General features: G+C 35.7%; 2 protein-coding genes and 1 pseudogene across 2 annotated transcripts; 1 reads left to right on the forward strand and 2 right to left on the reverse strand.

Annotated features, from left to right (window-relative positions):
* The first annotated feature begins 9 nt into the window (after positions 1-9).
* LOC106403250 (protein XRI1-like) lies at positions 10-2,425 on the forward strand. Its single transcript, XM_013844097.3, has 6 exons — positions 10-874; positions 1,052-1,113; positions 1,188-1,432; positions 1,529-1,686; positions 1,776-1,816; positions 1,890-2,425. The coding sequence occupies exons 3-6, from the start codon at positions 1,208-1,210 to the stop codon at positions 2,231-2,233; spliced, it is 768 nt and encodes a 255-aa protein (XP_013699551.1). The 5' UTR covers positions 10-874; positions 1,052-1,113; positions 1,188-1,207; the 3' UTR covers positions 2,234-2,425.
* Positions 2,426-2,624: 199 nt separating this feature from the next.
* On the reverse strand, positions 2,625-4,578 carry LOC106403240 (60S ribosomal protein L13a-4-like). Its single transcript, XM_013844087.3, has 4 exons — positions 4,261-4,578; positions 3,245-3,361; positions 3,068-3,155; positions 2,625-2,897 (listed from the first exon to the last, which is right to left on the reverse strand). The coding sequence occupies exons 1-4, from the start codon at positions 4,530-4,532 to the stop codon at positions 2,754-2,756; spliced, it is 621 nt and encodes a 206-aa protein (XP_013699541.1). The 5' UTR covers positions 4,533-4,578; the 3' UTR covers positions 2,625-2,753.
* Positions 4,579-5,143: 565 nt separating this feature from the next.
* Positions 5,144-12,676, reverse strand: LOC106425108 (annotated as a pseudogene).
* Between the last annotated feature and the right edge of the window lie 3,842 nt (positions 12,677-16,518).

The raw sequence follows: 16,518 nt of genomic DNA on the forward strand, positions 1-16,518 counted from the left end.
TATATCTTGTTTTGTTTATTAATTTAAAGGCAAACAACAAACACGATTACATGTGTATTTCATTTGTGCTTGTAATAAAGCTTGGTCTGTTATCATTTATCAACACTGTCCAGCTCACACACTCTACCGATTGAATTATTTACCAAATGGAACACAATTTATTTCCAACCTTCTTGTGCGGTTGTGCCCATTTGCTTTCTACTAGATTCCAACATTGGGTTTGGATCATTCAATATCAATGGCTCTTCTCTGTGTTTAAAAAAAGGTTACAAGTTTGCAACTGTTTTAGAGAAAGGCAAGAGTGATGATGCAGCTTCTGGTCTCCCCTCCGATCTTTGGCTGTCTTTCTTGGTAACAAATGCTTAAGCCCATTTTTGTTTGTTCTGTAAAAATCAGAATAAAACGATGAAACTTGTGATGAGAATTTTTAGCCTCAAAAATTTCCACATAATATACTGATACTAAACTTTATATAATGTCCACATAATATAAAATATAAAATTATATTTTCAATAATTTTAATTTTATCGCCCTTTCGTGTATAGAAAGTTGGGCAGAAAACTAACGTTACAGTTGGCAGAAAATAATGAAAACAAAGAGATGAAGTGATAATTGGGTTATAAATAAATACTCCATTAGAACAATTAAGGAGAAAAATCGCGAGAAAAGAGGATGCACGACATCGAAACTACAAAGCGTGCTTCGCACTGAATGGTCTTTTTTTTTCTTACGCAGGAAAAAAAAAAAGATATCTCCCATCTCTCGCTGTCTCATAAACAGAGAAGAAGAGAGGATATAAATATTGACCACTAGAGAAAGAAACTCGCCGCTTGGTAGCAGTAAGCAGTAAGCACATATCTCGAGCCGCACTAAGGTCAGTGGAAACAACTGCTCTTTTAAGTATATATAGTTTGAGTTTTTTAGTTAATATGTTTGATCATTTGGGAACTTACAAAATATGCTTAAGACTCTTCAGTCTTCACAAAGCGCATTAACATGTAAATGTACTATGGGTTTGATCATGTGATGTGATTATCTAAAAAAATTGTAGTAGCTCCTCATGGAATTGGGAAAGTCAGTACTGTAATAATCACCAGTCGCAGACTAGTTTCTGTAAGTTATTACATCACTTTTAAATCTTATAACATTTGTGATAAGCATATGACTAAATCGTTCTCTAACTCCAGCTGATGTGACGGAGTGCACGATGATTGAAGTCACATTAAACCAAGAAGATCACTCCTACATGTTCGATGATGATGATGAATCCACCACCCCAGTGAAGGCCTGTAGCGAGTCGGGTTATCATCATGTCACAGCAGGTTGTTCTTCTGTAAAGAGGCGTCGTCGGATGTTACAGTTCGAGGACCAGCAGCCTATGGAAACAACCCTTTTCACCAGTGAGAGTTTCTCTTCTATCTTAAGATCAAGCGTGAGTATACAAAATCTAAGCTGCATTTTATACCATAAGAAGTTGCATGAGGTTCTAATACTATCTTTGATGCTTCCATTGATGGTGAATCTTCAGGCTAGAGAGGAAACATATGATGAGCTTTTACCCGAAGGATCTCAGCTTATAGAAGATGCTTCCGCCTCAAGCTTCGAGGGCCTTGATGGTCTGCATGCTGACGAGTGGTATGTTGACTGCTTAAATGATCCCGAGGCTCCAACCCTACCTGATGACTTGTATTGTTTCAATTTTTTTTTTCTTTAACTTTACTATTATCCTATTTGCTTTCATTTAACTGATTACTATTGTTACTTTTCTCTCTCAGAAGCTTTGGTTCCCCTGATGATGTCCATGTAGATATATCAGGTCAGCTGCTTTCTTTGCTTTAATCTCTCTTCTTTACCTTTTCTTGCTAAAGTTTGTCTGTGTTTTGGCGCAGGGTATCTAAACCTCCCACCAGAAGCAGAAACCAATGAAGTTAAACGACCTGTGACTCGTTCTTCTCCAGATGTTATCTTCAAAGGTAGAAAATCTCTTGCAAGGCTAGCGTCTTCTGTCATCTATCCGTTTTCATTCATCAAACCATGTGGGGTTGATGGAGACATGACTCTCAAGGACATCAACCAGAAAATCATAACTCCACCAGCGAAACCAAAGGAAAACAAAGCAGAGACTCCGGTGATCCAAACCTCAGCGTTCTCTGGGAAACCAGAAGTTGGAAAGACTAAGATCCGCACAGAAGGTGGTAAAGGAAGCATCACGATAACGAGGACTAGAGGCTAAAGCTATAATAAGTTTGAGTAGAAAGTATTTTTTTTTTTTATGTTTTTAAACATTTTGCCTTATTCTCAGAGGCAATAATAGTTCCAGTCAATGGCCTTTAATCAAGTACAGCGGTTAATACTTTTCAAGTATGAATCAATCATGTTCTTGTTATATTTTGGTATATCTAGTAAGAAGGTGAAGTTAAGAATCTGTAGCCAATGCCATTGTGGTAGGATATCAGTTCTTTGTATAAAGTCTCTTGGTTCTTAATTGACTGAGGAGGTGTTTATGAAGACAGACAAGAAGATGATGGGATGGTTATTTCAGTTGCATTTTGCCACGATTAAGTAAATAGAAAAAAGAAATTGGGATATAAATAAATTGGAACTCTTTTTTCTTCGACAGCAAATAAATTGGAATTTTTTTTTGAAAGAAAATATTAGGGCAAAATCTGATACAACACCTAAGTAGAAGTAAACCAAAAGTATCATCGGTCGGGTCAAAACATGCATAAGACAAACCACTAGTGATGGTGATCTCAGTACTTGACCGGTGCAAGAATCTCGAGCTGTGCTCCAAGCTTCTCTTCAGCGACCTTCTCGGCCTTGGCTCTAAGTTTGTTAAGTTGCTTCTTCCTCTCGTAAACCACTTGAGATCTCTCCTTCCTCTTTGCCTCCAGCTCCTATTATTATTAGATCAAACGACGTTAATAACCCAAAAGAAACCTCACAAGCTAGTAGGTCTGCTTGCTTTATCTATGTAGGAACAAAACTAGACACATTCTAGTAGCGTAACATAGGAACATCAACAAAACACAAGCTGGTGCAAAAGCAATCAAAGGGCAATGCATACCTTGATGGTGTCATAGTGGTTCCACCCAACTTCAGAAGAAAGACGACCCAACAGACAGTACTTGTGACCAGCTTGAAGCCTCAACACCCTGAAGTACAGAAAAAAAAAAGATTATTAATAATGCGTTAGTGAAACCAGCAAAAAAAAAAAAAACAGAAGAGCGTAAAAAGTACATACTTGAGAGCATCAGGGATAACCATCCTCTTGACTTTGTCATATGGTGGAGGCACACCTTCAAAAACCTTCATGCGTGCAAGTGCAGCGGCTCCACGCTTCGTTTTGTGTGGAATCATACTGCAAAATCAAATCAAACACAACCATCCACTCAGCTAAAATCACTTCAAAACTTAATCCTACACTTCTCACATTCACTCAAGATCTATCATGATATCTCACAACTACAAACATTAACTGAACCCATACAGATATCTCTAACATTGAGAACAGGACTATAAGCAACAAAAATGTAATACCTTCCTTGTTACGTTACACAATTAACACACGCACAGAAACATTCCCTCAACCCTAATCAGTTAAAAACCAAAACTTTGACAGTAAGAAACCAAAACATTCACTCATGATCAATCACTTAAAACGATACAAGCGAGAGTAGATAGATTCAGACACATTTCACTCAGCTCTAATGACTTAAAAACCAAATTTACTGTAATAAACCCAAACATTCACTAAAGATCAATCACTTAAAACGATACAAGCGAGAGCTAGATAGATTCAGAAACATTCCCTCAACCCTAATCACTTAAAAATCAAAACTTTAACTGTAACAAACCAAAACATTCACTAAAGATCAAACATTTAAACTACACAAGAGCGCTATACAGATTCAGAAACATTTCACTCAGCTCTAATGACTTAACAACCAAAACTTTGACTATAATAAACAAAAACATTCACTAAACATCTAACATTTAAACTACACGAGTGCTAGACAGATTCAGACACATTTCACTCATTTTAATCACTTAAAAACCCAAAACTTTAACTGTAACAAACCAAAACATTAACTAAAGATCCAACATTTAAACGATACAAGAGACAGAATCAAACACATTTCACTCAGCTCAAATCACTTTAAAAACCAAACCTTTGTCTGTAACAAACCAAAACATTCACTAAAGATCAAACATTTAAACTACACAAGAGAGAGAGAGAGCTAGATTGATTTCACGAACCCGCGAACAGTACGCCAGAAGATCTTGGAAGGAGCACGAAAGTGAATAGGTCCATGCGAGGGCTTAGTGTTCATACGCTTGCGGAGGAACCTCATGTACTTCATTTTCTGACGCACGAGTCCACCGGAGAGGCAAATCTCCTCGCATCTCACGATGACTACCTTCTGCCCGTTGAGGAGCTCCTTGGCGACGATCGACGCAAGCCGACCGAGCATGTGGTGGCGCGCGTCCACGACCACGCGCTTCGAGCAGATGCCTGATCCTGACACCATTTTGCTCCTCTTCTTTGTGTGTTTGCGGCAGTGTTGGTTCCCTCGCGAAATAAGTAGTTTTGACCTAGGGTTTTTGCGGGTATTTTGATAATGGGCCGACGAAAGGCCCATTTGTAATCGTACAGGTCCATAAAAAATAAAATCAAACCCATATCACATGGAGCTGACCTCTCTTGTCTACAAGATAACTCATCTCCAAGATTGGAGTGTAACTATATAGAAACAAGATGATGTAAATGTATTTTATTAAAACTCTATTTGTGATCTCCTATATATTGTGTAATGTTCTGTTCTAATGAATCATTTAATCATTAATCATATAGCAGTTTCTGTCCATTGTATTTCTTAGCTATGTTTGTTCATGGTAACTCTAAATCGCTTGTCCTCATTTGAACAAAACGCCATCCATCTTCGTAACTACTTCTGAGTTAAAAGGCGGATCTCTTAGATGGGCTCTTCCAGATCTTGACATAGTTAACAATAGACTTAACGCCCACTCACTTTCAGGTCAATAACATCCACATAGTCGCGTGAGATCCTTATATTGCTTTACCTCCTATATATGTTGATTCCTTTTGATCCTATAAACCACTGCCTCACAACTTACAATATCTACTCTTTTGTTTTGGTCTTTTTGGCTAGATCTTTATAGATTTCCGGTGGTCCTCCTGATCCCATAAATCACTGTCTTACAATTTCCAATATCTACTCTTTTGTTTTGGTCTTTTTTGCAGATCTTTGAAGATTTCTGGTGGGTTTATTAGGGTTTTTATCCAATCTTTTTTTTTTAAATTATTACTATATCTCTCTTTCATGAAGAGTTTATCGGTGAGTTCACCGGACTCTGACTTGTTTCCATCATCTTGCAGATTCGACACTTAGCAAAATTTCCAGCTTAAACACCAGTTTGTTATCTTGTGTAGCGGTATGTACAAAGCCAGAAGAAGATGCAATCGAGATTACTTCATTTTTTTGTAAGTGAGAGTTGGTTTTCGACATTACAACTAAATTTCAGATATCCAACTTTGTCATGAATGCTTTATTGACGCATTTAAGATTTGTCTCGAATTCGCTGTCATATTCACATGAAGTTCTGTTTGGCATAATTTATTTTGTTATGATGTTTTATGACTACTATCAAAGAGGATGAATAATTTCATTCTTATTATTGTTTCAAAGAGTAAGTTAATAAAATTAAGATGTGTAAAACAAAAACTGACTATCTTTCAAAGCACAAGTTCCCAATGTGTAGAGAAAGAAAACAAAAACAGGCAACATATATAAGTAGGGGTTTGAAAAGAAAATAGGTTACACAATCAGGAAATAAAACCAACGAAGGAAACTAAAAAGATGAAAAACAAACTTTGTCAACATGCGAAAGCCCTATAACATGTTTGGCTTTATTAGTTCACACAACACATATACTCATTTCTTCGCTTGTGTAAGAGTAAGACCCTAGAGATAAAGATTTGGATCAGCCAACCTTAGCGCGGGGGTCGTAACAAGTGGATTCTTCAGCTTCAAGGTGATCCCAGACTTCTCCTCGACCTCTACTCTCTCGCCTTGAGGAAGTTTCCAGTCAAAAGAATGCAACAACGTAGCGATATTATAGAGAACAACTCTCTCGCCCATTGCCATTCCCACACATATTCTACGACCAGATCCAAACGGAATATAGTTGAAATCATTTCCATTGAAGTCATAAGATTGGTCAAGAAACCGGCTGGGATCGAACTCAAGTGGGTTCTCCCATACATCTGGATTCCTATGGATCGCCCACACGTTAATGAAGATCTTTGAATCTTTAGGGATAGTGAAGCCGCTCACCGCGGTGGTTTGAGATGGGCGGTGAGGATTAAGGAGTGGAGCAACCGTGTGAAGCCTGAGAGTTTCTTTCATAATAGCAAGAATGTATGGAAGTTCAGGGATGTGAGATTCTTCAACTATTTTGTCTTTGCCCACAACTTCGTCAAGTTCTTGTTGAGCTCTCTTCATGATCTCTGGGTTGTTTAATATCTCAGCCATCGCGAACTCTATGACATGTACTGATGTATCCGTACCACCGAGCACCATGTCCTTTAAGATACAATTGAGACATTTAATTATAAAAACATCTTGAAATTTATTTGATAACTAAAACAAAGCTGTATATTTTAAAATTAAGAAATTAGTCAAATCTAAACCCATAGCTCCAAGTTGTTAACCATAAACTTGTAAGATCTTAAATTCAATTCGTAAATAATAAATCCTGACCCGTAACTATATTTTGAAGATCATCAATATTATTCCAATTATAAAGTAAACACTCTCCATATTAGAGATAAATGTTTTACGTACCATAAGCAACGCCTTGACATCGTTCATGTTAAGATTTGTCTTCTCATCATTTTCATCCTTTATTTTTAGTAAGACCTCCAGAAAATCCTCACCCTTCCCTTCACTTCCCTTACCCATCCCCAGCCGTTGATTAATGACCCGGTCAAACAGCCGGTCCATCCTCTCAGCCAGTCCTCCCATACGCTTAGCCAAACCCTGAAGATCAAACCGGCTCAGCACCGGGAAGAAGTCAGATAAATTGGGCACCAGCAGAAGGTCGTTCATCTCTTGAACTAATCCCGAGAACTCGGCTCCAACAAGCTCCCTATCCTCGTTCTGAACCGTAGCCCCCCCACAACATCTGCGTCACGACATTTAGTATCATCAAGAATATTTGTTCTCCCAAGTTAACCGGTGACCTGTTGGATTAAACTTGAAGTAGCTTTAGATACAAGCTACCTAATCCTAAAGTGTTATAGGATTAGGAAATTTTCGATTATGTTATTCCTAATGAGTTTAGGAAGTTTAGAGTTATATATAAGGAGATGCTAATGTGTAGCATAACTTGTGAGTTATATGAGTTTGAGAGCTTGAGGTTTTGAGTTAAGTTTCCTCAAGAGATTAATAAGAAGGGTTCTTATTTGTGAGTTCATACAATCTTACATACGAAACTTGATTTCTAGATTTGGTATCAGAGCCAGACAGAGATCATGAGTGATATCATACCAGCGATTGGTAAGATAAAAGAAGGAGGGGGATCTTCTTCAATCAAGTGTCCTATGCTTACTGCTACAAACTATACAGTATGGGCCATGAGGATGAAGATTACGCTAAGGGTACACAAGGTCTGGGAGGCAATAGAAGATGAAGCTGCAAGTTCCGATAAAAACGACTTAGCTTTAGCTTTGTTGTTTCAGTCAATTCCAGAATCTCTAATCCTTCAAGTAGGAGAGCTTGAAAAAGCTAAACAAGCATGGGATGCAGTCAAGGCAAGATATGTGGGAGCTGAGCGAGTAAGAGAAGCTAGATTACAGACATTGATGAGTGAATTTGACAGGCTAAAGATGAAAGAAACAGAGAGTATCGATGACTTTGGAGGAAAATTATCAGAACTTGCGTCTAGGTCATCAGCGTTGGGAGTAAATATCGAAGAAACAAAGCTCGTAAAGAAATTCCTCTCAAGTCTACCGCGAAAGAAATACATCCATATTGTTGCTTCGCTTGAACAAGTCTTAGATCTTAACGCAACAAATTTCGAAGATATTATTGGGCGATTAAAAGCATATGAAGAGAGGATACTGGACGAAGATGATGGAGAAGAAGATCAAACAAAATTAATGTATACTGCTAATGATGGACAAAGCAGTCAAATAAAAACCTCATCACAAGACCAATCAAACCGTGGTTCACAAGAAAACAACTACCATGGTGACTCGTATCGGGGAAGAGGAAGAGGAGGTCGCTCCAACTTTAGAGGAAGAGGTCGCGGTAGGTACAATGGAGGAAGAGGTTACAACGGAGGAGGTTACTACGGAGGAGGTTACAACGGAGGAGGTTACAATGGAGGAAGAGGCTACGCTGAGAGAGATGCGTCGAAGATAACATGTTTTAGGTGTGATAAGGTTGGACATTTTGTGGCTCAATGTCCCGACCTCCTTCTCAAGTTACAGGAAGCTCAAGAAACCGATAATACAGAGACACACGAGGCTGACGAACTCATGATGCATGAGGTAGTCTTTTTGAATGAAAAGAATGTTCTACCTGAAAAGTATGAAACAAGTTGTGGAGAAGGAAATATGTGGTATCTCGATAACGGAGCAAGCAACCATATGACAGGAGATCGACGATATTTCTCCTATGTTGATAATACTATTACCGGTAAAGTGAGGTTTGGGGATGATTCAAGGATAGATATAAAAGGCAAAGGGACAATCTCATTCACAGATATGAAAGGTGAAGCAAGGAAGATGGAAGATGTCTATTTCATTCCAGATTTAAAGAGTAATATTATAAGTTTGGGTCAAGCCACAGAAGCTGGATGTGATATAAGACTAAGAGGAGAGGAGCTAACAATGCATGATCACCAAGGGAAGTTGCTTGTGAAGGCAACTCGTTCCAAGAACAGATTATACAAAGTGCACATGGGAATAAGGAGTAATGCACGCCTATATTTGTCATCAACAACAGAATCAAAGCGATGGCATGCCCGGTTAGGGCACATAAATTTCGAGTCCTTGAAGGGAATGATACAGAAGGAACTCGTTCATGGCATCCCAAATTTTAATATCGAGAAAGAAATATGTGGATCTTGCTTACTTGGCAAACAAGCAAGACATTCATTCCCCAAAGCTACCTCATATCGAGCAAGCGACGTACTAGAGTTACTTCATGGAGACTTGTGCGGACCTATAACACCAAGTACACCTACCGGTAATAGGTACATTTTTGTAGTCATCGACGACAACACCAGATACATGTGGACGATACTATTAAAATCGAAGGATGAAGCCTTCATGAAGTTTCAGAAGTTCAAAGCCATAGTTGAAAAGGAAACAGGAAAAAGGATAAGAACTTTTAGAACAGACCGGGGAGGAGAGTTTGTATCTAAGGAGTTCAATACGTTCTGTGAGAGCTGCGGCATCAAGAGGCATCTAACAGCTCCATACACACCACAACAGAATGGAGTTGTGGAACGGAGAAACAGAACAATGATGGAGATGGCAAGAAGTGTTCTAAAACATATGCATATGCCAAATTTTTTGTGGGGAGAAGCCATACGCCACTCGACATACCTTCTTAATCGTGTTGCTACCCGAGCATTAAGAGACAAGACGCCATACGAAGGATTCCGTGGTAAGAAGCCAAGTCTTGAACACTTGAGAGTATTCGGATGCATAGCCTATGCAAAAATAGATGGAAAACTCCTAAAGAAGCTTGATGATCGAGCACGTATGCTAGTGCATCTAGGAACGGAGCCTGGATCAAAAGCATATCGACTACTTGATCCACTAACCCGAAGAATAGTGGTCAGTAGAGATGTCACATTTGATGAGACTAGAGGATGGAATTGGAGTACAGATGACGGGGAAGAACAGAAGGAGGATAGTTTTGTGGTAACACTCGGAGAATATGGGAATCATGGGATTGAGGATCACGTTAATAAACATGAGCACGACATCAATGAAGCGTCAACTTCACAGCCACTCGAGGATACAGACCATGATGACCAAGAGGAGATAATAGAAGAACAAATGCAAGTGCTGAGAAGGTCAGAGAGACAACACACACGACCAAAGTATCTAGATGACTACGTGCTACTTGCAGAAGAACTCGGGGAAGAGTTCTTGATGTATCTAAATAACGAGCCACGAACGTTCAGTGAAGCCAAAGACTCAAAAGAATGGAGACGAGCGTGTGAGGAAGAGATACACTCCATTGAAAAGAATAAGACGTGGGTTTTAGTTGATCTACCATACGGAGCTAAACCAATCGGTCTAAAGTGGGTTTTTAAGATCAAACGGAACTCAGATGGTAGCATTAACAAATACAAGTCCAGACTGGTAGCAAAGGGATATGTGCAACGTCATGGGATTGATTTTGACGAGGTTTTCGCACCAGTAGCACGACTTGAGACAATAAGACTACTTGTGAATCTAGCTGCAACAAACGGGTGGGAAGTTCACCATCTGGACGTTAAAACAGCCTTCTTGCATGGAGAGTTAAAGGAAACTGTTTATGTTATGCAACCCGAGGGATACGAGAAGAAAGGTGAAGAAGGAAAGGTATATAAACTAAACAAAGCGTTATATGGTCTGAGACAGGCACCGCGAGCTTGGAATAACAAGCTTAATCAGATTCTATGCGAACTACAATTCAAGAAGTGCTCTAAGGAACCCTCGGTTTACCACAAGACAGTAAACGGTGAGCTACTAGTTGTTGCAGTCTATGTAGATGATCTGTTCGTAACAGGCACAAAGATTGATATCATCAGAGAATTTAAGAAGAATATGGCAACCAAGTTTGACATGAGTGATTTAGGTAAACTTACTTACTATCTCGGTATAGAAGTTTGTCAACATGAGAATGGAATCACATTGGTACAGAAGAGTTATGCGACAAAAATATTAGAAGAAGACGGAATGGAGAAGTGTAACTCCGTCCAAACTCCAATGGAACAAGGTTTGAAGTTGTCAAAAGCAGAGCACGAAGGAGAAATTGATGCAACACGGTTCAGGAGGAACATAGGATGCTTACGCTATCTCCTTCATACGCGACCCGATCTAGCCTTCAGTGTGGGAGTTCTATCACGCTATATGCAAAGTCCAAGAGAGTCACATGGAGTTGCGATGAAACAGGTATTAAGATATCTGTGTGGTAGTCTTTCATATGGTCTAACCTTCGAGCGAGCAACAACGAAGGTGCCAAGACTTGTAGGATACAGCGACAGCAGTTATGAGTCCGATCCAGACGATGGAAGAAGCACGACGGGCCATATCTTTTATCTAGGAGACAGTCCGATAACATGGAGTTCACAAAAGCAAGACACAGTTGCTCTATCTTCTTGCGAAGCTGAGTTCATGGCAGGAACAGAGGCTGCAAGGCAAGCCATTTGGTTACAGGATCTGTTATGTGAGATCACAGGCCAACCGAGTGAAAGAGTGGTTATTCGTATTGACAATCAATCTGCAATTGCATTGACAAGAAATCCAGTTTTTCATGGCAGAAGTAAGCATATACATAAGAGATACCATTTTATAAGAGAGTGTGTAGAAAATGGTCAAGTAGGAGTCGAATATGTGGCTGGAGAAAAACAAAAGACTGATATCTTAACAAAGGCATTAGGAAGGATAAAATTCAAGGAGATGAGAGACTTCATTGGGATGAAGAACTTGGCTGAAGAGAGCTTCAAGTTTAGAGGGGAGAATGTTGGATTAAACTTGAAGTAGCTTTAGATACAAGCTACCTAATCCTAAAGTGTTATAGGATTAGGAAATATTCTATTATGTTATTCCTAATGAGTTTAGGAAGTTTAGAGTTATATATAAGGAGATGCTAATGTGTAGCATAACTTGTGAGTTATATGAGTTTGAGAGCTTGAGGTTTTGAGTTAAGTTTCCTCAAGAGATTAATAAGAAGGGTTCTTATTTGTGAGTTCATACAATCTTACATACGAAACTTGATTTCTAGATGACCCGCCCGAGCAAGATCCGCCAAGTACCTAACCGTTCTCCGGGTCTCTCCGCGACGTAGGTCAACAGATTTTTCCATCCTCGCGTTGCTCAGTATCCTATTAATACATAGTTTCCTCAGCATCCGTAACCTCGGTCCATATGGTGACCAGGGGATATCAATACCACCGTACGAGCTAGCTAGAGCCACCGCGGGGACATCGTGGTTCGCGAAGATGACGTCGTTGGTCCTGAGAATCTCACGGGCCACCTCAGAGGAGGTGACCACGATCGCCAGCTTGGAGCCGAACCAGAGTTTGAAAACGGGACCGTGCTTTTCAGCCAGACCTTGGAAGTAGGTATGAAGCTCTGGTTTGAGAAACGGGAGGTTTCCAACTATCGGAAGACCCCAAGGTCCCGGAGGCAAGGGAGGAGACTGAGGTTTGGATTTGGCGTAAAGCCAAAAATACCATAAAGCAGAGGATATAACGATCACGACTAGAACATAGTACTCCACATGGTCCCTGCAACTTAGAATCTTGAAGAGACTTGAAATTGTTGTCATTTTCAGTCAAGTTGATGCACCAAAAAGAATGATTGTTTTAGTGTATTTATAATTTCTCAAGCAGGGCTGGGTCTTTTGTTAGTACAATCTTTCTTTTCAATCCCTTATATATTAAAAGAGAAACATTGTAATAAATACATTCACACTATAATAGACACGTGGAAATCTCACAATGATTTGATAATAAATATGTTAACGCGTTCACACTATATTCATAAATGTGTTCACACTATATATTTTATATTTTTAATATAAAACTCATATGCATAGTTCCAATAAAACTTTGGATTTTTCGTTTCGAATCAAAACAAATAACGAATCAAAATCTAAACTATATATATATATTATTTTTATTGTTTACGGATAAAGTCAGGCAAAATATTTCTAAATTTTGATTCGATTCGTTATCCGTTTTGATTTGAACCAAAAAATATAGATATCCGTAACTCTACGAAGCAAATCAGTTACTAAAATACAATTAAAAAAAACAAATCACAAATTCCAATATTTTTAAGAACGGATATTTCGATCTGTTATATGCATATATATATACATATATGTACAGAATTATATATATATATATATATGTTATATATATTATAGTTTATAATAATTTTACAAGATTTTATGAATTAAACTTATTATAATAGGTATTAAAGTTTAAAAAGTTAAATAATATTTTATTTTGTAATAAAATGTTATTATTAAAATTTTCAATTATTTTATAAATTTTATTTTATTTACAGATCAAATAGGATATTCTTTAAAATTCTAAATCATTTCGGTTATTAGAGTCACCGACTATCCAGGTGGCTAAAGATTGAATCGACTTGAATGCCTCCAAATACCCAGATATTCGATATGTGTCCACCTCTATTTACGGATACAATTGATTTTTCTTTATATGAAAAAAATTCACTAATGTCAAACCCTTTTTAATTTTTAATTTTTAATTAATTTTAATTTTATCTTTCATTTATTATTAAGAACAAAAATATCATTTAATATTAATTAACAATATCTTTATATATTTGTCATTTATTCTTATATACTTTTACATACACATATATGTGCACCTTGATGTGAGCAACCTATAAGTATTTACCACCATTGAAGTATCTATTTTTTTTTGGAAGTTGAAATATTTTTTTTCTTAATGCTTCTTTCACTACTAACCAAATTTTAGTGAAATAATTTGTCTTAATAATTTTTTTTTCTTTTTCTTGAACTATTATCCGCTTACAAACTATGATATGAAACCATTGGTTCGACATGACGATTATCTAAAATTTATAACATGAAAATAAACAAATAATAGTAATTTTTGGTTTTTACCAAAAAAACTAAAAAATCAAACATTCTAACAGAACAAACCAAAATAAATATTAATTTAAAATAATAGTTATATTTTAGGAGATTAAAAACCAAAAAATAACTTAAAACCGAACCGATATCCAGATTAAACAGATTTAATATGTTTTTATTAAAAATAACAAAACTAATAATCACATTCCGCGCAAGGCGCGGATTATTACCTAGTACATAAATAAAAGATATACAGCCCGAACGCGTGATTTCTTTATATATTATATGTATATATATTATGTTGTAAGTCGTTTCCATCTTTATCCTAACCAACGCAGCACGTCTACTTTTTAACATCCAACGCAGCACGTTGAGACTATGCTAAATCAGAACACAATTACAATTTACATAATGCATCTATTAGATAAATCATGATGGATTAGAACAAAGTCCTACATTGGAAGTTACAAGAAATTATATCTATTGTAATAGACCAGGGTCGGCTTAACATTGTTGTGGACTCCACCCTAAGACAAAAAAAATATATATATTTACTCTCTAAGATTTAAATTCAGATGTTTAAAATATTTTTAAAATTTAATAAGTAATATTTTGTATATTTTGTGACAAAAATAAAATTATATGCATATCAAATATTTTTGGGTCTTTTTCAGTTTTATTTATTATATTTATAATTTTTATGTAAAAATATAGATTTTTAAAAAAAATTAGACCATTTAACTATTAATATACGGAGAGACATGGGCTTAGACCTAGAGCGGACACACTGCTTGTCCCCCCTCTTCAACCGGTCCTGTAATCGACCTAACACAATGTTCTAACTTGCTATAGTTCACGATGTAATCGACCTAACACAAAACTTGATTCATTCTGATTGGTGATATGTATTATTGATTTTGAGGTGCATTATGTTTTATAATTTGATGAAATTTACAGTAAAAATTATATGGTAAAACTGTAAATTTATCTGCTGTATTTGTAGTAAAAATAAAAAATATCATATATTCAAACTGATGACTAGTAACATTTTTTATATAGAAATTGTGGTATAGTTTTTAATAAAATAATTAAAGATATAAACATATAGATAATGGATATTTATTATAATTGTATGGATATTTTTCAATATTCATATTGAAGTTATGTTATTAGTTTACATTGTATTACACTGGGGTGATTGGTTGAACTGCAACTGTAGAAAATTTTACTTTAGAATCTAATCTGTAAGATTTTTTTATTTAGCTTTAAGGAATGTAACTTTAAAATTTTCTACAGCTAAAAAGATGAAGTTTTAGAAAATAAGTTTTTTACAGGTATTTTTTTTTTGCTGTAGTTTTATTTTTCTGGTTGTATCTTTAAAAATCAACTAGATTTTGACCCGCACGCCCGTGCGGGTGTATTTTTTAAAAAAATATAATGCTATTTGCTTTTTATATCTCTATTTAGAGTTGGAAAAAAAACTCAAATTCGAAGAATCAAACTGATCCCAATCCGAAGAAGTAGTACTAAATCCGAACCGAATTGATTAAATATCTGAATTATTCAAAATTTTGGTATTTGAAGAACTGAAACCTAATCCGATCTGAACCGAAGTATTTTGGGTATCCAAAATAGATTTATATACTTATATATATTAATTATTTTTAGATTTAATATATATATAAAAACATCCAGAATATATATATACTTTTAAGTTCGCATAAACGCTTGAAAATATATACAAATAATTAAACGTAAATATCTTAAATAGTTAAAAAATACTCATAACTCCAAAAAAATATTTAAATAATTTTTAATTCTCTATCCAAATATTTAAACCAAACCTATTTAAATTGGTTATCCAAATCCGAACCAAATCCACAAATATCTGAATTGAACATGAAATCCTAAAAAAACCCGAAAACGAACCCGAACGCCCATCCCTAATCACTATTATATATATATATATATATATATATATATATATATATATATATATATATATATATATATATATATATCCTATATGTGTCATCATAGGTTATAAAATATGTGTTATCATATAATTAATCGTATTTTATACCTACCATCAAATATATTTTCTTATAATTAATAATATTTTATACGTACAATCACATAAATAATCACATATATTATATTTTAAAATTTAATGTAAAATATAAAAACCATAATTTAAGTTGGTGTTTGAAATTGAGCTTTATATGGTATTTTTATTATATATATTGAAAACATTTTTATAATAGTTATTGGAAAATATGTTAGTAAAAATCAAAATTTGAATATATGTATAATTTTTAAATGAATTTTTGATATAAATCAATTTTAAATTATTATTTTGATTTGAATACATATATCAAGTAACATAAACCCATTACTTTTTAATATAATTTAATGGACTTTCAATTTTTTTAGTAGCATAAGCCCATTATTTTTTTTTTAGCTTACTGCTATCCATGTTTCCAAACAGTACTATTTTTTTAACTACTATCCATATTACCAAACAATCCTAATGTGTACTTCAACTTTAATAATATAGATATAAAGCATAATTGGTAAATTTTAAAGTTGTAGATAAAAACTAAATTTAAAATCACTTCTTATAGCCCAACCA

The sequence above is a fragment of the Brassica napus genome, chromosome A2 (assembly GCF_020379485.1).
Source record: "Brassica napus cultivar Da-Ae chromosome A2, Da-Ae, whole genome shotgun sequence".
NCBI lineage: Eukaryota > Viridiplantae > Streptophyta > Magnoliopsida > Brassicales > Brassicaceae > Brassica > Brassica napus.